This window comes from Canis aureus, chromosome 6, assembly GCF_053574225.1.
Source record: "Canis aureus isolate CA01 chromosome 6, VMU_Caureus_v.1.0, whole genome shotgun sequence".
Taxonomy (NCBI): domain Eukaryota; kingdom Metazoa; phylum Chordata; class Mammalia; order Carnivora; family Canidae; genus Canis; species Canis aureus.
Window position 1 is genome coordinate 380,333 of NC_135616.1, and position 22,831 is coordinate 403,163.

Below are 22,831 nucleotides of genomic sequence, written 5' to 3' on the forward strand. Positions count from 1 at the left end.
GGCAGACACTCAACCACTGAGCCACCCAGGTGTCCTGCAAAATCTTTTTAAAGGGTTAATTACGTGCACTTACAAACTAGTGACTTTTACATGAATATCTGGATCTGGGGCTTCCCTTTAACAACGGAGCCTGCCTTGCCCTAGGGCAACCGTGAACTGGAACTCACTGGAGACCTGTCCCTGTAGTGGGGCGAGTGCTGTTACCTTCTCTGGAGTCAGCCCCTTCCTTGTCACCACCTACCTGGACTCCAGGGCCCCGTGTGTTCCCCGCCAGCTATGAATGGTAGTGGTCTGGCCCTAGTCCTGTGGCTGCTGCCTGCAGGGCCACTGCTCCACCTGGTGGCGCCTCCTACATCCTCACGGCCACTAGAGAGCAAGACAGACATGATGTTTTTTTCTAAAATGGCCCTTAATATTTTAAAAACCATCACACATTTTTAAATATATGAATTGTTTCTACAAGTACCTATTACATGTGCACGAACACACATGTACGGGAGAAGGTACTCTAGTGAGCACTGTGGTGTGTGGAACAGGCCATTGTACTATGCATGTCACCGACTCTGAGGAGGGGACCCCAGCAGGAGCCTTGAAGGCCCTGGCACTGCAGGGACTTACACTCACCACCCACGTGGTTGAGATGAGGCAAAGCACAAGGAAATGTCTTCGTGCCTGTGGTTCAACCTCGCAGAGCACGGAACCAGGCTGTACACAGGGGTGGGCCAGCATCCAGGCTGAGAGTGGAACCCCGGGGGTCCTGCCCAAGTTCAGACCCCCGCCGCAGGACGTTTGGCTGGTCGCTTAGCTCTCGGGGTCACTGTCTTCCGCATGGGCAAACTGAGGATTAGGTGCGTGGATACATCAGGGCCAGCCCCGTGGATGCTGTGTGATGGCGACCGTCTCACAGACCCTGGTCTCTCCTCAGAAAGGCCTTACGCTTGGGATTAACGCCCCTTCCTCATCAGCATCTTGAAATTCTTACTAATTTCTTCTTTAAGCTTGTGTTTTGTAAGTGACATCTGCTGGGACAGTGAAGCATGTGCCAGGGACTTGGAGCCTCAGCCTGCACATGGTCCTGCATCCCCTCCACCCCAGGATGACCCCAGGATGGTCCTCGGCCACCTGCAGCCGCCCCTGGCCCCCCGGGAGTGGACGACATGAGCCAGCGAGAATGTGGCCCATCGGAATGCAAACCGCTCCCAGCAGTTTGACCCAGCCTGGGTCAGGGAAGCAGCCTTCAGCTGAGTGCTGAACTGCACACGGGGAGGGTCACCCTCACGGGTGACACAGAGCGAGTGACAAATCCCCAAACTCAGGCCGTGGAGGAAAGCGGGGGGGGGGGGGGGCGCGGGGGCGGGGGTGATCTCTTCTAGGCCAGCATTAACTCTGGCAAGAAAAGCTGGACTTAGATGGAATTAGGAAAGGGTCAGCACCTCTCTCGAGATTAAGGGTGCCTGTAGTATGGGGATTCCCAGTGGACCCTGCTAGATGACCAAACATCTGTGCAAGATGCAAACAAATCTGTGCAAACAAATCTGTGCAAGAAATCATCTTTTTTAAAAAATTTTTATTTATTTATGATAGTCACAGAGAGAGAGAGAGAGAGAGAGGCAGAGACACAGGCAGAGGGAGAAGCAGGCTCCATGCACCGGGAGCCCCACGTGGGATTCAATCCCGGGTCTCCAGGATCGCGCCCTGGGCCAAAGGCAGGCGCTAAACTGCTGTGCCACCCAGGGATCCCAAGAAATCATCTTTTATCAAGCTAGTAATGACCTCAAGGTAGCACAAACCTCTTGGGAATAATACTTCAGCTGTTTTTCATCATCATTACAAAGAATTCATAAACTCCTAGGACTCAACTGAGGATCCTCCAGCATCTATAAACTCCTAATATCACCGAGAGCATGAGAATAAGGAAAGCAGCAAGAAGCTTCTATAGCTTAAAATGTTTAAATAACTAACCTGAGATGGAACTCTACCTCCCCCTGAAATTACATGAAGGGTTAGTTTTCTACCAAATTCCATTACAAATTATGAAAGTAATTCCCTCTCATTACCCTCTTCTGTGTTGTGATGGTAAACATTCTGAGAACACATTAGGATTTCAATTGTATAGTTAAATCTAATATTCATGACTTTTCATTTTATGTCTCAAAGTTCTACAGAACCTTGGTAAATTAATACCAATAAACAATAAACTTATGAAAATATAAATTGAAAAACTTACCTAGATTTACAAAAAAATTCATCCTGCTTCTTCCCACTCAGGCTACCTTCACAACCACATTTTGCTCAAACTCTCTCTTTAGTTGCATCACCTAACCAATCTCAAATTCACCTTAAGGAGAGGAGGAATCTCCAAAGCTGGAAAGATTTAGCTACATAGCCTACAGACTTTTTTGAGATACAATATTATTTATGAAAATTTGGAAGCACCCCAAATGCCTAGCAATCAGGGAGTAATTAAATACATCACATGAGAAAGTACGCAGTTATTTAAATTATGTTGGAGAATGGCATTGAATGCCATGGGAAAATGTTCATGATCTACTAAATAATGAGCATCAGTTATACGCACAAGACTCTTTCTATATTTTTAATAAGATGTAGCCAGGAAGAAATAAGACTGGAAGAATGGATCCCCTCTCTGAAAGGTGGTGGCCTTTGCAGAGGGGATGCATCTTCTAATGACTTTTCTTGTTTTCCTAATGAACTGCTATGTGTAAGGCATGGCGCCTGGCACATTAAACCATTTCCAAGTGCACTGACCAACAATGGATCATACCTGAACTCTTAGCAATTTACAAATAATTTATGATTTAGCCTTTTAAAAAGTTAGAGCAGATTCATATTCATCCCTCCAATGACTCTACTGCTCACCTTGCATTCTCTGTGTTCTCCTAGGCAGGAGAGAAAGGGTGGGCATAGGGTAAACTTGGAGGCTGCAGATAACTTGGATTCTCTGTGTTGTAACTGGGGATGTTAGAGACCGTCCCTTTTCTCCTAATCATCCTCAGGCCTTGGCATACATATTGCTTCCTCCAGGAAGCCTTCCTTTATCCCTATACATTGGTGTCAAGTGCTTCCAGGTGTCCCTACAATATCCTGTACACGGGGTCAGAGCATTCATCACACTGGTATTTTTATATAAGCTTCATGGAAGCAAAACCTGATATACCTTTTACATCACGAATCCATAGCCCCTAACATACCTGAGTCAAAGTTGACGCTCAATAAATACTTGTCAAGTAGGTAAACAGATCCATCCTGTCAGAGTGGAAAAGAGATGGAGGGCCCCTGTCTGGATTCTCTGCCAGAGTCTTTTCCAGAAGCCGTAACGGCTGAGAGGGGCACGAGGGAGACAAAGGGTTCAGATCACATGCGGTGGGGAGGGGCAGAAATAGGGCTGGGTTAGGAGTAGATACAGGGTGTGCCAAAGGATAGAGAAGCAAGACGACCCCAAAAAAGCCAAAGAGGAGGTCCAGTCTGATTAGGAAAAGAAATTAGTAGCTAAAAATCTGGGCCAGTTTCTTTCTATCCTTATAAACGATCTGTGTGATCCCTTACAGCAGGGGACGGACGTTTCACCACCTAAATTATAGTCACGTAGGGAAGTCCTATTAACACAGCATGAGGTTTAACCCTTTATAAAATAAGCCCTTACAGCTCATCAGAGTTCTTGGGGCCCAGCCTCTTAAACGGTGCAGACAAATCCTATAAAAGCAAGATTGTTCCAGTTGTTGTATCCCGGCCCCAGGGGCGTCCATGAGCAGAAAATCACGTGTGGCCCATGAATTCCCGGCCTGCGGGGATAGAACAGTGCTGTTCAGGGATGTCACGAGGTGCCTGGGCTCCAGAGCAGGAGCCACAGCGGCCACCAGGGCCCGGAGCCCCGTCTGACTCAGAGCTGGTCAGGGAGGAGAAAGGAGCAAGTGCCCTTCTCCCCCCTCCCCTGAGACAGAAGTCAGCCCTAACCCGCAAATGGCAGAGGTGTTTGTGAGCATCTGCGAGTCCAACCCCCTCCCAGGAGACCCTCAGAACAGGAGAGAACCACCCACCGGGGCCAGCCCACGCGAACAGCAAGGCTGGGGTGTTTCAGTTTCGGGGAGCCGGTGATTGTACGGTCGCTCCTGGCCTCTAACTTGGGAAGGATGACCGGAAGTGAATCACTGCTGCCAGTTCATTAATCCCAGTAGCCGCTGCTGCTAACACAAAGGACCTGAGAGGAAGAGAGGCTCAGCAGAGGTACTTTCCTCAGTGATGAGCTTCAGTGATAAAAGTGTAAACACAAGTGCGCTTCCCTCAATATTCTCCCAAGCTCTGGAAACACGCCCGAGTTCCATCCAGGTCTGTAAGTGTCCTGCTTGAAGACCCTAAACCTCAAATACAGATGTGTAAAACAGAACACCCTAGTTCCCATCATCCTCTACTCTCAGTAGGAAAATATTTGTGGACCCTACAGAACATGGAGCAGACATGAAGCTTCTTGTTACCAGCGATCAGGGACATAAAGGGTGATGCCTACACCCTAAAAGGCTACCTTGGGGCGCCAGCTGGCTCAGTCACAGAGCACAGGACTCTCAATCTCAGGGTTGTTTGAGCCCCACATTGGGCGTAGAGATTCCTTTAAAAGATAAATAAATAAAAGTCCGCCTTGCTGAACTCCTCAAGAAATCCGAAGACAGCATCCAGGGTCCTGGTCCCAGTCACGACAGAGCAGGGAAACGGACTGACCCTCCCATGGATGACTGTGAAGTCCACTCAAAATACCTTAAAAACTAGCTATTTGGAAGGTCTGGGTGGTGACCCAAAGCAGGCGGGACTACATGCCCCTCAAAAAACGGGAACTGCACCGGGCACCTCCGTGTCAGATGGGAGTTCCCGTAGGGCGGTCATCCCCTCGCTGTGGGCAGGTAAATGAAAGCCCAGGTAGAGAGCTGCCGTCTTGCTGGTTTGGGGTGCCGGGCAGAGGACTTTGGGAAGCAAAAGGGTGAGACCCTGAAAAGGCAGGAAGCACGGAGGGAGAAGCCCCCCAGCCATGCACCCGGCCCACTCGCACACCTGCTGATCCGGGCATGGCCCGGCCCGGGGTAGCCGCAGCGGCTGTGTAGACATCTGTAGACACTGTAGAGACAGTGTAGACATCCAGTCCTGCTAAGTCGCGGGGGGGGGGGGGCTCCCTCCAGCACTGTTGGCCTCCCCGCGGGGCAGCAGCAGGGCCTGCGGGGTAAGCAGCTCTGACCCGAGCGGGAGGGTGAACACGTGGACACGCACGCGGGTGGGCAGCCAGCTGCAGAAGGAAAGGAGCGTGAAGCGGGAGCTCGCGCGGATCTGTGCTTCCCACTGAGGGCAAGCCCGTCTCTCCCTCGCTGCGCCATTCTGTCCCCTCTGTGTCCTCCTCACCATTACCGCGGTGCCTCCCCGCTGACACCCCCGGTCACCAGAGGTGTGAAGGGCTTTCCCCACACCAAGGGATTCTCTGGGATACCGGCTGGGTGGCCTGCCATTAATTGAATTCTGGCACCATCTACCCGGAGAGGGCATCAGAGTCCACGGGTGAAGGGCTCATTCCCACAAGACCGTCTCTCCCAACCACACACACACACACCACACATTTCAGACCTGCAAGCTCAGTTGCAGCTTATGATGATGACGTGGCAAATGAATGACATGGCCAACAGCAATGCTAGAAGAGGCAGGAGGGAAAACTGGGAATATTCACTCATAAGGTAGCTGCTCTAGCTGCAGACACCTACTGTGTTGCTTGAAAGGGGAATTCCACTAACTCTAAGTGTATAATACAAGTTCTAGTGCAACCAGTATAACTATTTTTAAAAGAAGTATAATTTATACACTAAGAGAGGAGAGAAAATAGAATCATATAAAACAGTTAAAACCAGAGAAAGAATTAAAAACAAAGATGTCAAGAGCAAATGCAACAAATAGAAAATGGTAGCAAATAGGACAGATATTGATCCAGATATACCAACATTCACTTTATTTATTTAAATATGTTATTTAGGGATCCCTGGGTGGCGCAGCGGTTTAGCGCCTGCCTTTGGCCCAGGGCGCGATCCTGGAGACCCGGGATCAGATCCCACATCGGGCTCTCGGTGCATGGAGCCTGCTTCTCCCTCTGCCTGTGTCTCTGCCTCTCTCTCTCTCTCTATCTCTCTCTCTCTGATGACTATCATAAATAAATAAATTTAAAAAAAAATAAATATGTTATTTATTTAACAGAGAGAGAGACAGAGACAGAACACATATGCGTGCACAAGCAGGGGGAGTGGCAAAGGGAGACGGAGACACAGACGCCCTGATGAGTGATGAGCCTGACGTGGGACTCGATCCCAGGACCCCAGGGTCATGACCGGAGCCAAAGGAAGACGCTTAACCCACTGAGCCACATGGGTGCCCCGTTCAACAACCGATGTAAATGTGAATTGGCTACATACACCAGTTAAGGGCAGAGAGTGACAGAATTAGAAAGGAAAAGAAAAAAGCAAAGCAAAGAAAAAAGGATCCAACCATATCTTGTTTACAAGAAACTCACTTAGATATAAAGACACAGAGGATGCCTGGATGGCTCCGTGGTTAAGTGTCTGCCTTCAGCTCAGGTCATGATCCTGGGGTCCTGGGGCAGAGCCTGCTTCTCTCTCCCCTCCTGGCTCTTGCTCTGTGTCTGTCTCTCTCAAATAAATAAATAAAATCTTAAAAAAAAAAAAAAAAGACAGAGAGATCAAAAGTAAAGGGATTAAGACCTACCTTGTTAACGTGAATCAGAACAGATCTAGAGTAGCTATCTTAGTTTCAGACGACTTCAACCTCAGAACAAGAAAAATTATCAGGGAAACAGAAGGGTTTTAATGATAAAGAGGGCAGTTCTCCAAGAAGACAGAAACCATTTTTAATGTGTGTGTGTCTGAAAGAGCATCAAAGTACATGAGGCAGAAACCAATGAGCCTGTACCGAGGAGCAGACAAGGCCACAGCCATGGCTGGAGACGTTACTCCGTCAGCAGGTGGCCCACGCAGCAGGCAGAGAAGCAGTAGGGACACGGCTGAGCTAAACAGCATCACCTTTCACCAGGATTTAACTGAAACCCAGAGGATACTTCATCAAACCATGGCAGATTGCACGTTCTTCTCCAACCCACACGGAATATTCACCAAGATAGACCACAACCAAGGCCATAAATCACACCTTAGCAAATATAAAGTAGAAGCCACACCTAGTGTGCTCTCTGGCCAACATGGAATTAAACTCAAAGTTGATAACAGACAGGTAGCTGGAAAATCCCAAAATGTGTGGAAATCAAACAATGCACTTCTAAGTGACACACGGGTAAAAAGGGAGTCTTGAGAACTTTTAAAATATTTTGAAGGGAGGAAAATGAAAATATAACTTATCAAAATGTGTGGCACGCAGTGAAAGCAGTGCTCAGAGGAAAACATAAAACGGTGTAGTCACTCTGGGATGCAATCTGACAGGTTAAAAAAAAAACAACAAAAACACGAGTCAGTATGCACCTGCCATGGGACCCAGGATCGCCCTCCTGGGAACAGTGCTCCCAAATACACAAAGATTCATGTTCACACAAAAAAAGTGTACTTGCATGTGTGTAGCAGCTTAATTCATTCACAAACAGGAACTATGCAGAGCTATTCCAACTGGTGGAATGATTAACGCCGGTGGAATGATTAACGCCACATGGCCCATGCCAATGGAGAACTACTCAACAATAAAAAGGAGCAAACTGTTGACACGTACAACAACCTGTGTGAGTTTCCGAAGAATTATACCACGCGGGGGGAAAGCTAATCTCAAAAAGGTTTACACTATATCTTTCCTTCCTGTGACATTCTTGAAATGATGAAATTATAGAAATGTCAAATGGATGGGCGGTCATCATGGGTAAGGAGAGGTAGTGCTGGGAGAGAAGCAGGTGTGGCCCTAAAGGGCAGGCGTGAGGGATCTCTGTGGTGGTAGAAATGTTTGTGTCGACTGTATCAAGGTCAACACCCTGGTTGTGACCTTGTACTATAGCCAAGCAAGTCGTTACCATGGGGGCGGAGAGTAAAGGGCGAAGGGTCTCGGTCACTCTTATAGCTGGATGTGAACCTATAATCGTATCAAAACAAAAAGTTTAAGGATAAAAAGGATACAAGGTGTGGGTTACACAGGTATACACACTGGTTAATACTCATTGATCTTTTTTTTAATAATAAATTTATTTTTTATTGGTGTTTAATTTACCAACATACAGAATAACACCCAGTGCTCATCCCGTCAAGTGCCCCCCTCAATGCCCGTCACCCAGTCACCCCCACCCCCTGCCTCCTCCCCTTCCACCACCCCTAGTTCGTTTCCCAGAGTTAGGAGTCTTCATATTCTGTCTCCCTTTCTGATATTTCCCACACATTTCTTCTCCCTTCCCTTCTATTCCCTTTCACTATTATTTATATTCCCCAAATGAATGAGAACATATAATGTTTGTCCTTCTCCGATTGACTTACTTCACTCAGCATAATACCCTCCAGTTCCATCCACGTCAAAGCAAATGGTGGGTATTTGTCGTTTCTAATGGCTGAGGAATATTCCATTGTACACATAGACCACATCTTCTTTACCCATTCATCTTTCGATGGACACCGAGGCTCCTTCCACAGTTTGGCTATTGTGGACATTGCTGCTAGAAACATCGGGGTGCAGGTGTCCCAGCGTTTCATTGCATCTGCATCTTTGGGGTAAATCCCCAACAGTGCAATTGCTGGGTCGTAGGGCAGGTCTATTTTTAACTCTTTGAGGAACCTCCACACAGTTTTCCAGTGTGGCTGCACCAGTTCACATTCCCACCAACAGTGCAGGAGGGTTCCCTTTTCTCCGCATCCTCTCCAACATTTGTGGTTTCCTGCCTTGTTAATTTTCCCCATTCTCACTGGTGTGAGGTGGTATCTCATTGCAGTTTTGATTTGTATTTCCCTGATGGCAAGTGATGCAGAGCATTTTCTCATGTGCGTGTTGGCCATGTCTGTCTTCCTCTGTGAGATTTCTCTTCATGTCTTTTGCCCATTTCATGACCACCCTGAATGCACCCGATCTCGTCTGATCTATCTTCTTAAGATCTGTGCATTTTTCCATTTGTACATTTAATCGCGATTTAAAAAATGATGTAACCTCCTGGCTGCCTAATTCACAGCTTTTCAAGACTCCAGGAAAGGGTGTGTTTATAATAAATTATTTCTACTTTGTAATCGGATATATAGTCTTGGCTCCAGTTTGAGCAACACTGAAACTTATGGGCAGCCAGAGAAGGTTTCTGAGGGGCAGTAACCTACTCTAACTTTGGTTCACTGGAGAATAGACAGCAGGGAGGGATGGACAAACACAGAGACCAGTTAGGAAGCTCTGAATTCATCCAGGGGAGAGATGACTCCATTTGAGACCAGGGTGGTTGATACAGAGTGAAAAGGGGTCCAATTTTTTAAAAGATTTTATTTATTCATGAGAGAGAGAGAGAGAGAGAGAGAGAGAGAGGCAGAGACACAGGCAGAGGGAGAAGCAGGCGGCACTAGATCCCGGGTCTCCAGGATCAGGCCCTGGGCCGAAGTCAGTGCTAAACCGCTGAGTCACCTGGGCTGCCCAGGGTCCAATTTTTAAAGGTAGAACCAAGAAGGAGTAGGACTGGATTCCAGATTTCTGATGCTCCGGTTTTCTTTCCAATGCACTACGTTGCTGAATTACTTTTTTTAAAGTCAAAGAGAGTATTCCCAAGAAATAACTGGATTTCTGAGTCACAAGGATCAGAGTTGTAAGTTTTTATATGCAGCTGAGCCCCAGCCTACAATCGTTCTAGCAAGAAAATGTTTATAATTAGAAATAGCTCACATTTGTCATGCTGACCCCTCAGAAAGAAAAATTTAATTACCTGCACTCTTTGAGTTGGGGCATTGATCCTAGACTTAGAAGTATTAGCCTGAAACTGCACATTTGTTTAAGAGAAAAGGCAGCAAGTGGGCTCATGATGATTAATTTAAGTCTGCATTAGAAATGAAAATCTGTCCCCATTAAGAGGGACAGAGGGTGTGTCCTGCCCACACTTATTTGAAAACAGGGTTTATTGAAAGTGACACATTTTTCAGATACCAAGATTATACACATATATCATTACTCCACGTGTCAGATGCCATATACATTGCTTTGTGTATATAACCACAGTATTTACATCCAGTGTAATTTAAGAAACTCATGTTTTCAGACACATCGAATCATCATGGAAATGCAAATCAAAACCACAATGAGGTATCGCCAACACCTGAATGGCTAGACTAAAAAAAGACAAGAAGTGTTGGTGATGATGTGGAGAAATAGGAACACTTGTGCACTGTGGGTGGGACTGTAAATGGGTACAGCTGCTGTGGAAAACAGCGTGGAGGGTCCTCAATTAAACATAGCCACACCGGGGATCCCGGGGGGCTCAGCGGTTTAGCGCCTGCCTCCAGTTCAGGGCGTGATCTCAGGGTCCCAGGATCGAGTCCCACATCGGGCTTCCTGCAGGGAGCCTGCTTCTCCCTCTGCCTGTGTCTCTGCCTCTCTCTGTGTCTCTCATGAGTAAATAAAATCTTAAAACACAGCCATACCATGTGATCTAGTAATTCCACTACTGGGTATCTACCCAAAGGAAATAAAAACACCAATTCAAAAAGATACAAGCACCCTGTATTTACTGTGCTATTTACAACACCAAGATGTGGAAGCAGCCCAAGTGTCCATTAATGGATGAATAGAGATGTGAAATGCCAGCCAAGATTCATGGTTTGCTTGTTTTTATTAATTTGAGAAAAAGTGCACTAGTGGGGGAAGGGGCAGAGGGAGAGAATCTCAAGCAGACTCTATGCTGGGTGTGGAGCCCAGTGCGGGGCTGGATCTCACAACCCTGAGATCGTGACCTGAGCCAAAACCAAGAATCAGACACTCAGCTTGTCTGAGCCACCAAGTGCCCTAGGTCATGGTTTACACTTGGTTAGGCTCTTAGGCCTTCCTAAGCAGGAACGGGATCGCCTCCATTTTATTGCCTTGTTTTTAAGAGATCAGATTATTTATATCTGAATGTTAGATTGTTTCTTCATGATGGCATTTAGCTCGTCTATCCCGTGTTTCCTATAAACTAGATGATAAAGCCCGTCTTCATCAGGTTCTTATTTAATGTTTTTGACGATCATGCTTCATAGGTGGTCCTACTTGCTACTGTGTCAAACCAGGGGGCACACGTATGTTCTACTGTTGGTGAGGCTAGGTTTGAGTAGTGTTCCCATTCTCACTTGCTGTACAATAAACTGCAAAAACAGTATCTTTAAACCACTAGAATCACTTACTTTTTATGATTTCTGTGAGTCCTGAATTCAGTCAGAGCACAGTGGGGGCAGCTTGTCTTGGCTCCTTGATGCCTGGGACCTCAGCAAGAATACCTGAATGTTGACGGCTGGAATCATTTGTTCCCATGACTGCTGGTGCTGGCAGTTATTGCAGCCTCTCCATGTAACCTGGGCTTTCTCCCAACATGGTGACAAGGTTCCAAAGACAAGCATCCCAAGAAAGAAACAGATGGAACTCACATTGTCTTTAATAGCTAGCTTGGAAATCATGCAGCGGCATTTCCTCTCCATCTTACTGGCTGAGGCTACAAGGATACACCCAGAGGCAAAGGGAGGGAACAAGGTTCTTGTCTCCTGGAAGTGTTGATACCACATTGAAGGAGTATGTTGGGGCGGCGGGAGGGGGGTGGGTAATGGACCCTTCCATCTCTGTAATACACAATCTGCTACAAGGAGTGACAGCTAGATTCTCTTCATGGAAGATTATATCTACCTCTTTGTCTTAGCAAGGAAGACAAGATCCACATCTAGACATACAAACCTAATGAAGCCAAAAGGAGCTGAGGGGATACCGTACAGTTATGGAAATGTAAAAGGGGACACAGCATCCTAAGGAGAGGTCAAAAAGGACAGTGGCTGTGATGTACCATAAACACTTTCAACTAGACTATGTTACCTACAAAAAAACATTTTATCTATGAATAGCCAACTTAAAAATGAACCAACCCAGAACCTTTCAGGAACAGATGAAAAACTTCACAGGTAAAAATTAGTATCTCAGTATAGAAGCCTCCTGGGCTCCCAGGCTCATGGGCTCGTAGGGTTAGGAGGTATGAAGCCAGGCCCCAGGCTCAGTTGGCACCCAGCTGGTGACAGCCAGCCAGAATCCATGCCCTGCAGCAGAGAGCCATCAGAAGGGACAGTTCTCCCAAAGTTCTGGAGAGAGCCATGCTGTGGGGTCCACAGACTGCAGAGGAAAGGAGCTTGAGGCTGTAAGCTACCAGAGAGAAGACGGAGGGCAAAGGACAAGGGCTGCATCTGAGGGCAGAGCCCCAAGACCTCAAGATGCATCCAAAATTAGATTTTTAAAAATGTTATTTTCAAAAATAAGAACGAGCCTGTCATTTTGCTTGAAAACTGTCTTTATTACTCTTTGATGAACACAAGTCTACCAATGTAAGCCCAGATTAATGTAACAAATTACATGCTAATGATTAGGGACTAATTGCTCACCTCGGTACCCATTCTACAAGAATCAGACACATTTATTGCCACAGCTGTTCACTATGAGTTTTAGGAAGAAATAGTTCAAGCAGATAAAGTGTTTTTTTTTTCTTACAGAGAAAAATCAAGCAAGACTTAAAACAGCAAAGTAAAGGGATAATGCCATTGTTTTCATATGTAGAAAGACATGAAATATTAAACACACCTACATTTAAATTAGGAAGAAAGGATAACACTACGTCGTGCCTATAACACACAGTTATCACAGTGACAGTAGGAACCAGGCCACCAGGCCTAGGACAGGATTTTTCCCTCTGCTACAAGGATCGACCTGCCCAGCAGAGAGCACAGACGGTGATGGTCAGCTTTCCGTGTCAACCTGCCTGACTGGCCATGGGGTGCCACATTACACCTTATTTCTGGACGCATCTGTGGGGGTGTTTGGACTCAGCAGACTGCTGTCCCCAGTACAGGTGGGCATCATCCAATCTGTGAGTGACCTGAATACAATCAAAAGTGGAGGGAAGAACTCACTTTGTTTCCTCCTGCCTCACTGCTGGAGCCGTCACATCTCATCTTCCCTGGTTCTCGGGCCTTCAGACTAGGACTGAATTACCCATGGGCTTTCCTGGGTCTCCAGCTTGCAGACGGCAGGTTGGGGCACTTCTCAGCCTCTGTGATCACATGGACCAATCTGCCATCATGCCCCTCTGTGTTTATTTCCTATTGGTTTTGCACCTCTGGAGAACAAGGACTAAAACACATATAGCCAGACACTCCCTCTAAGTGCGGAGAGAAACATCCTAAATTCTTGCAATCCAACCCCCCCCTCCATTTTCCAGGACAACTATCAAATTACTTACATGTTATTTTATCATCTCTTTCATTTCATTCATCATTATATACCTAGCACAGAGGCTCCTCTGGTAGGGGGTTAAATAGGTGCTGAAAGATAAGTGAATTTTAAAATATATCTGCTTTATTTACTAAAATGTTTTATTTTTATAGGAAACTATAAAAAAAAAGCCAAAGAAATCATATATAAAGAAATTACATATAAGGCAGCTCCAGGAGTGGCCTCTATACCCTACAGTTGGCCAGACCATAAGGCTTCAGGTTATAACGTATCTGGTGAGGCCGCCCCCTCGGATCTCTGAAAGCCTCCGGCAATGTCGTAAGATATTCAGTATCACATGAAACCGCTTGTCGGCTTTCAAAGCTGTGAACTCTTTTATATCAGCTTCCACTATGAAATATTGACCTGAAAATAAAGAGAGTAGTGTTCGTTTTCATAAGGATAACTTTCAAGATGAGTCTTTGATGCGTTACGTTTGTAAACACAAGTAACATTGTGTCATTGGTCATTGACCATTTTTACTATCATTAGGCAACCAAAGTGAGAACAGGTACTCTTGCTAAAATAATCAGTATTCTCTCAGCCGAAGTTGCAGTGTTTACTGCAGCATTTCAGAAACTGCCTATTATATTACTGGCTCACTGTTGGTCTCTTCTGAACACGTAACTTTTCGAGATGAAATATGGGCTAGTGCTTCGGGGACTGAAACCCCCAGCAGTTCTGTCCCCTAACTGGCTGCCCGTGGACAAGTAACTGATGCTTTCTCTGCCTCGTCTGAGAAACGGGGGTAACCATACGTGTCCCTAAGGTGTGAGGACTAGAGCTCTCGGTACACTACCTGGCACACGGCGAATACTGTATTAGCAGCCAAACTATTTCCACTACAACTCTAATTCTGAAAACACTGGGTAAAGTCTCATAATACACTCTAAAGCAGTGTTCCTCAGCCTTGAAGCTACAGATATTTGGAGTTCTCTGCCTCTTTCCGTGGAGCGGTCTTGGGCACTGTAGTCAAGTACACTTTAGCAGCGTCAGTAGTCTCTAGATGCCAGTAGCAGCCCCAGCACTAGCCGTAACAACCAAAAACGTCTCCGGAGAGGGCAAAAACGTGCCCCTATGGGAAAACCACCCCTGGCTGAGAATGACCCCTCTAGATTCAGAGTTTTCTAGAATTGATTTTCTCATGATTTAGTTATACTCCAAACAGCTGACATGCACACATATATATGCTATCATTCTTACCTTTGGTATCCTTTGTTTCTTCGTCAATAAATCTGTGATAAAGATTTCTGGCCACGGAACTCATAGACTTTTTTGGTTGGTGTAGAATCTTGTATTTACTAACTACTGCCTTGTTGATTTCTTTAACAACATCATTAATTTGACAATAGGTTAAGCGGGATTTCATGTACCTGCAAATAAGTATATGATTAACTTTTTTAAAGAATCATTTTACAAAATTATTTTCTTTGAAAGATGTTTATGCTTATACACAAGCCAAGCTAGTAGAACTCTTCACAAAACAAAATGTATAGGGGCGCCTGGGTAGCTCAGTCAGTTTAGTGTTTGACTTTTTTTTCAGCACAGGTCATGATCTCTGGGTCATGAGATGTAACCCCGGATCCGGCTCCACACTCAGTGAATGCAGGGAGTTGGTCTGAGGTTCTCTTTCTCCCTCTCTGTCCTACCTCCTCCAAATAAATAAGTCTTTAAATATATATATTTGGGATGCCTGGGTGGCTCAGTGGTTGAGCATCTGCCTTTGGCTCAGGGTGTGACCCTGGGGTCCTAGGATCGAGTCCCACATCGGGCTCCCTGCAGGGAACCTGCTTCTCCCTCTACCTGTGTCTCTGCCTCTCTCTGTGTCTCTCACGAATAAATAAAATCATATATATATATAAAATATATAAAAATAATATACAGACACCAACTTCCACATAAAACCAGACATATCTCAACAGCTAAAAAATTAAACAGAACCACAATGTATCAGTCAACTTTCCTATATGTACCTGGATGTATTCATCTCTACTCTCTACCTAGAGACTTAATACTGCAATTTGAAATAGGGTCTTAAGTACTGGTTAACTAAAAGACAGAACTTTAAACATTATACAGCACTTTCCTTAAAATTACAGCAAAACTGAGGCTACTTTTAAATGTAACTGGATAAATCTATATCATAAAACAGTCCTCGAGAGGACTCTGCAATAAACAGACCCATCTCTAGATCTTGCACTGAAAAGTTTTAGAACCAAATAAAAAACATGATTTAAGCATCTTCAACAAAAGATTTCCTGCATTTTCATAGTGTGATGTAATACTATTCTAGAAAAGATCAACATCTGAACACAGCATGCTATGAACAAAATCAAGCTTTAAGATTTAAACAATCACGTATGTTGACCATTGAAGAGTTAAAGGTTAAAATTCTATCTTAAATACTTACGCTGGAATGCCATTAAATTCATCAGAAGTTATAAATGGCATTTCTTTAATACTTCTTTGTTCTTTGGGGGGTTTCTTTGTGGGTGCAGGTTCCTCAACTTTGACTGGTTCTTCAGGGTCAAGGTCTGACACATTAGCTCTACGAACAGAGATACACGAACAGATGGACAAGTGATCACCAGAATTTTGCAGCACACTACAAAGTTTTCCCAACTGAACATAATCAGTAACAAATACAAGATTTATTGTTATAATAATGTTACAGCCAACACTTTTTGCTGCCAGTACTCCTATTGTTCATGAAGATCTGAAGAGTGAAGAGAACACTGAAAAATTAAACCCCCCAAATCCTCAGTAACAGAATTCTATTTACAAACCCCAAACACAGGTGTATGCAGTACCTATGCTAAACATCTTCATCAGTTATCCCACTGGCTCCTCAAAGTCACTATGTGTAAAGTTGATCTTAACCTCTCAACAGCTTCTCTTCCTGACCCTGTAATTTTGGACACAGAATCAATAATCATTTTATACTTCTCTAATTTATCCCACTGAATAATATATCCCAACAGTCCCTGCCTGTTGCAGACTCATTTTAGTTGCCAGCAATGAGCATGGAACTCTTAGATTCAGTCCTACCCAATTTTTGGAGTCAGTTGAGAAGCCTAATACAGCTTCTACCCCACTAGCTAAAAGTCTAGAAATAGGCGGTAGCTTCTGGGTTATTTGGCTGCCAGGGAAGGAACGGACCCTTGGTAGCAGTAAGTGAAGCCATGGCTGGCTCGACTGCTCCAAAAAAATAAATGAGACACAGGAAAGAGTAGATCCAACCCAGGAGCAAGTGAAGGGAATCCCAAGACAGGGAGATGAGCTCCCAAGACGACAGCTGAACACCAAGCACAGGGCAACCAGGCCCAAGTGAGGTGCTATGAGTGAGGCAGGCCACACTGTAGGCGCCCAAGATGAAGATGCCCAACACTATGGTACCATCAACCTTCCATGAGGGTAAGAGGAGAGAGACTTCTTGGTGAGTCTGGCTGATTCTTATCTGTGCTCGCTTGTCTTCACCAGGTCCTAAGGAAGCTTCTGAGTTTTTTCCTTCATGCCCTTTCAGCTGTTATCATCTGAAAAGAATCATTTCCACCTATAAAAAGGTTCTGCTCTAACCTCTGCTGAAAGCTGAAAATAAGCCACACTAAGGTCAGAAGAAGGAAATTCTGACTGTTCCCCAGGCCATATTCCTGCTGGATGTCTGATGTCCCACCCACACAATCCTGGCAGATCTCCTGTGATTGCCTGTTCCTGGCATTCATTCAGGACCTTGCCCATCACTTCCTCCTGCAGGCAACCTGCAGGGGACCCTGATCATGCCAGGCACTTGAATCTTCTCCTGGAGAACTTCAACCATGAGCAGTCCTGTGGTTCTCCTACAGCTAGGCTCCTGCCTGCCTTCCAGTTCTTCAAACGTAAGCAGTATATTGTTTATAGAAACATACATACAAGGGTAGGATTATCATAACCAGCAGGATGACTGCCTCTTTGATAAAGGAAGGGTCTGTAAGAGAAAAGGGCTGTAAGGTACAACCTTACAGGGACAGGCCGGAGGTACCGAGTTCCCGCCAGGGGTCAGGAGGCGGCAGGCGTGATGGCTGGGTAACATGGAACAGAGAAGTTTGGCCTTAGATGTGCAGAGCTCAAGAGGACAGCTTGTGCATTAGGCTCCCAGCAAGCAATTAATGCAGCAGGCGTCACGTCAAGGCTGGAGCTGGACATCTGAGAGCACGGATGGTGGTGTGAGGTCAGCGTGAGCCAGACGTAGCTTCAGGACACACCCGATATTTGGAGGAGGGCAGAGAAACAGGAGACGCAGGGCAGTGAAGCACCACGGTGGACAGAACACAGAATTCCAGAAACACAGAGACAGTGAAATAAAACCTGAAAAGAAGGATCAGGGCTGAAGGGGATTTTTCTGTCCGTTCCCTAAGTGTGGTAGTAACAGCAGCCCAGAGATGGACTTAGGGGTCTGGGGAAAGGGGAGGCAGGAACATATACTGTCAGGGAACAGACAGCGGCCACCAGTTTGAGGGGGACAGTGAAGCTAAGTTTTTTTTCTTCCTTTGGCTGTTTTTAAGATGGGACGTTTATTCAGCTTATTTTTACCCTAAGACACTGGTTCTTGGGGGTCAGGGGAGAATGTGTCACCAGAAGACATATGGCAATGTCTGGAGACACTGTTTATTGTCACGGGTGGGGGGGGGGCAAGGGAGGTGGGGGTGTGGATGACACCTAGGTGGGAGGCAGAGATTGGGGGTGCTACCAAACATCCTCACTATCCTAACAAAGGATTATCTGGCCTAAGGGAGCCGAGGTTGACAAACTGCTCAGAGGGAAAGAAATGAGAAGTGGGGAAAGCGAGCCTAGCAGATGCTTGTCCGTGGGAAAGAGGGGCGACGAGCTCCGCAGAGACAGCCAGAAGACTGGTGCAGACACAGAGAAACGAACAAACACTAACGTGATCACTCAAACCATCCCAAGTACAGGAAAAAACGACAGGAGTTGAGGTGTTTTAAGAGTTTTCTAGATGCAGAGAGCAAGAATAATTATAAAGACACTTACAGGTTCTGGCTGACTGTTATTTGAGGTAAATGGGGAGGAATGTTTTCCTTGAGATGTTCCACATCTTCATAATCCTCTTCAAGAGATTCACAGAGTTCCTAAAATTAAAAAAAAAAAAAAAAAAGCTCCCAAATTAGTGTCTGTCCTGCCTGTGTGGGTTTGTTCCCTTGAGAGAGAGAGATGGAGCGCACCAGGTGGGGGCAGGGGCAGAGGCTCAACTGACTGAGCCCCCCAAGCACCCCTGCCTGTGTTTTTAGACATTTTTTAAAAGATTTTTTTATTTATTCAGAGAGGGGGGGGCGGGGGGGAGACACAGGCAGAGGGAGAAGCAGGCTCCATGCGGGGAGCCCAACGTGGGACTCGATCCTGTGTCTCCAGGATCACACCCTGGACTGCAGGAGGCATTAAAGCGCTGCACCACCGGGGCTGCCCTAAGAGCTGTTTTCGGATGGCAATCTAGCAGCTTTCTCTACTGGTTTTCAGAGAACCATTATAATCACATTACAACAGGGACAGCTGACATTTAACTTCAAATATATAAAGGATTTATGTTTGTCCTTCTGGTGAATTACTTTTGTTGGCTTAGCACACATCTCCCAGTGTATCTGGACAGCGGTGCCAGGGTGACGATGCGTGCCCACGGTGCATATTCGAGACGCTATTTGGAGCTGCCATTGCTGACATGCACATACTTGAGCTGCACGGAGATTTCCACTGGATCATCACTGCTTTTTGTTCTGTGTTGTCTTTACCTTTCACTAGAACCTGAGGCTCTGAACTCATGCAAATTATTTTTCAAAAGATTTTATTTGAAAAAAAAAAAAAAAAAAAGATTTTATTTGAGAGAGAGAGAGCCCAAGTGAGAGAGAAAGCACAAGTGGGGTGAGGGGAAGAGGGGAAAGCAGACCCACTGCTGAGCAGGGAGCCCCACATGAGGCTTCACCCCAGGACCCTGGGGTCATGACCTGAGCCAAGGCAGACGGTGAACTGGCTGAGCCACCCAGGCACCCCCTCGTGCAAATTTAATAAGTAAAATACTCTGTACCTTTGGATTCCTGTCATCTGATTCTCAATTGTACTATGAAAAAAAAAATTCTAAAAAGCCTTCAGTTCTGGATTTAACATTCTCTAAGCACACACTAAACCCTCTTACTAAAGCACTCTTGGGTAGGTTGGTTTGTTTTAAATTGACAGGACACCTTTCTTTCAAAGAGCTGAATGATGTTCAAAGCCAACAATTTCATTTCAACTGATAGCAGGTTAGGCATACTCATGCCCACTCCCGTAGCTGAAAAATCTTTACAGATCCTAAGGATTATAAGGCTGAGACGGACCACAGAGGCCACCTTGTTCAATCCCACTCAATGGGTCAATGGCCCTAACAGCATGAAGTAACTATGTACAGACTGCGTATTTTCCAGAAGTACACAGACACTTTCATTAGCTTAGTCAATTAGAAAGCTTATTTAGAACAAAATGTGTGAACGAGACTCAAGTTTTTCTTTACTTGAGAATCCTGACATTACATTTTTATTTTTTTATCTTATTTTTTTAAAGATTTTATTTATTTATTCCTGAGAGACAAAGAGAGAGAGAGACACACAGGCAGAGGGAGAAGCAGGCTCCATGCGGGGAGCCCGATGTGGGACTCGATCCTGGGACTCCAGGACCACGCCCGGAGCCGAAGGCAGATGCTCAACCCCTAAGCCACCCAGGTGTCCCTGACATTACATTTTTAAAGAGATGGAGAATAGAAATAAGAAATAGTTCAGTGTGACCCATTTTTTTTCCAAATGAGGACAAGACCCCCAGAGGTAGACTGGCTTTCTCAGGGTGGCAGAGGGTGCTAAAGGGAACCAGGGCAAGATTCCCATTTTCTTGCCCCTAGGTGTTCCTTCCACACCACTCTAACAGATCACTAATTAACTTACCAAGAATTATTTAGGAAATCTTCCCTTTTTAGTACAGTCCCATTTCTTTGGGTACCACCAGAAAAAAAGAAACACTTGGGGAGCTCTGGCATCCTTTACACTAGTAAGATACAATGCAAGTGGCACTTTATTTATTTATTTATTTATTTATTTTTAAAGATTTTATTTATTTATTCATGAGAGACACACACAGAGAGAGAGAGAGAGAGAGGGAAAGAGGCAGAGACACAGGCAGAGGGAGAAGCAGGCTCCATGCCAGGAGCCCGACGCGGGACTCGATCCCGGGTCTCCAGGATCGCATCCTGGGCCAAAGGCAGGCGCCAAACCGCTGTGCCACCCAGGGATCCCGCAAGTGGCGCTTTATACCATTAATGATGATTTACAAAACTAAGAACATTTTAAATTTCAAGAATCCTTCAGAATTCCCTGGTGATTAGGAGTTTGTATTCATTGCCCTTTCATTTTTTTTTTTTTTTTTTGCTGGAAAAACATTACCTTGAGTGAATGGTTGGTTTGCTCTTGATACTGAATCTCCGATTCCAATTTATTTAGAAGTTCATTTACTACGATGATCTCATCTCCTATTTTATCTAACATAGTCTTCAAGATAGGTTCTTGACCTATTAACAAACAAAGAGAATGAGAAATAAAGTATACAGAAAAGTGTTCACATACTGTCCTCTTTAACTCAAGCGTATCCAAGTAAACTCCTGGACCAGAGCTCTACCTTGCAGAGACACTTGAGGGAAAGCAGTCCTTAGGACCTATCTCCACGGATAATCTTTTAGCAACAATCGCGCCTCGGATAAACCCCATTGGCTACGATGCTGCCACTACAAAGCTCCATGGATAATCTCGAGACCTCATTTCCTTCCTTTTTTTCCTTCTTTCTTAAATCAGTGTTTTTTTTTTTATTATTAAGATTTTATTTATTTATTCATGAGAGACACAGAGAGAGGCAGAGACACAGGCAGAGGGAGAAGCAGGCTCCCTGCGGGGAGCCCGACGTGGGACTCGATCCCGGGACCCCAGGATCCTGCCCTGAGACGAAGGCAGATGCTCAACCCCTGAGCCAGTCAGGTGCCCTTAAGACCTCGTTTCTAAGTAATATGGAAGAGAAGTGAGGGAGAGGGAAGTACAGAGTGTCCCCCGAGTCTTCTGATTTCGGCAAACTCCTCCCCTGTAATAAAACACCCAGAAATGCTAGATACAAGAAACACTCTGCCATGTGTTCAGCTGAGCTTTCGTGAGAAGGAGGTAAATCTCCATGGGGTCCAGCAAGGAGGCCGGCCGCAGGCCAGGCAGGATGTGGAAGCTGCTGCTGCTGCGGACCTAGTTCGGGGGTGCGGAGGGAAACTGGGGAGGACGGGGGGAGCCTGTTCCACTTACCACAGTTTCTCAGGGACAACATTCTCTTGATGTTGCCGATCTTGTCATTGATGCACGAGCACAGCTGCTCCAGATCGGAGGACGCCATGACTTCGAGCCTGTGAAGAAAGACACAGGCGCTTACGGGAGAAAAAAAAAAATAATAAAAAAAGCAAGGCCGAACCTGTTCACGTCCGAGATGTGACAGCGAATACCCAGGGGATCCCAGCTCCTTGAAAAGCAGGACACCGAATGTCAGCCGATCCTGCGAAACGCAGTTTTTAGCCCGAGTGCAGTACGGGCCGGGCCGGACCTTCTGGGATCCGCGCATCCCGGACCCAGCACGGCGGCTCGGGGCACACACGCGCCACTCCTACGTCATCGAGACGGCGCCGACGCGGCCTTTGGGAACCTCAACCCCCACCGGAGAGCGCGGCGCCGGGCCGGGCCGGGCCGGGCCGCGAGGTGGGGAGGAGCGCCCGCCCCCCGCCTTCCGCCGGACCCCGACGCCAGGCGCCACCCTCGCGCGGGCCCGAGGGCAGAGCCACTCGCGGCGCGACCGCGGGCCGCCGGGACTCGCCTGGAAAGCCGAGGGTCGCGACCCGCCACTCCGGGAGCCGGATTCCAAGTGCCCGCCCGGACGCGGCGCCGCGCAGGCGCACCTCGGCGCTTCCGGAACGCGGGCTCGGCGCAGGCTCCAGTTCCGGCGTCTTCCGGGCGGGGCGGGGCCTGAGGTGGGCGGGGCCGGGCCTGGGTGGGCGGAGCCGAGGTGACGGGGGACCCGGGCGGGGCCTGGGGTGGGCGGGGCCGGGCCTGGGTGGGCGGAGCCGAGGTGACGGGAGACCCGGGCGGGGCCTGGGGTGGGCGGGGCCGGGCCTGGGTGGGCGGGGCCGAGGTGACGGGGGACCCGGGCGAGGCCTGAGGTGGGCGGGGCCGAGGTGAGGGGGACCCGGGCGGGGCCGGACCTGGGTGGGCGGAGCCAAGGAGAGGGGGGACCCGGGCAGGGCCTGGTG

The 22,831-nt window shown here is 46.8% G+C and overlaps 1 protein-coding gene across 2 annotated transcripts; it reads right to left on the reverse strand.

Moving 5' to 3' along the window:
* Window positions 1-12,499: 12,499 nt before the first annotated feature.
* SKA1 (spindle and kinetochore associated complex subunit 1) lies at window positions 12,500-22,540 on the reverse strand. Of its 2 annotated transcripts, XR_013381052.1 has the most exons (8): window positions 22,399-22,540; window positions 21,840-21,937; window positions 20,946-21,070; window positions 18,520-18,617; window positions 15,905-16,042; window positions 14,698-14,867; window positions 13,654-13,860; window positions 12,500-13,544 (listed from the first exon to the last, which is right to left on the reverse strand). XR_013381052.1 is itself a non-coding variant. In XM_077899758.1 (7 exons), the coding sequence occupies exons 2-7, from the start codon at window positions 21,925-21,927 to the stop codon at window positions 13,712-13,714; spliced, it is 768 nt and encodes a 255-aa protein (XP_077755884.1). In that variant the 5' UTR covers window positions 21,928-21,937; window positions 22,399-22,540; the 3' UTR covers window positions 12,500-13,711. The 2 variants fall into 2 exon arrangements, 1 of the variants encoding a protein (XP_077755884.1); XM_077899758.1 differs by having other exon boundaries at window positions 12,500-13,860.
* Window positions 22,541-22,831: the final 291 nt, after the last annotated feature.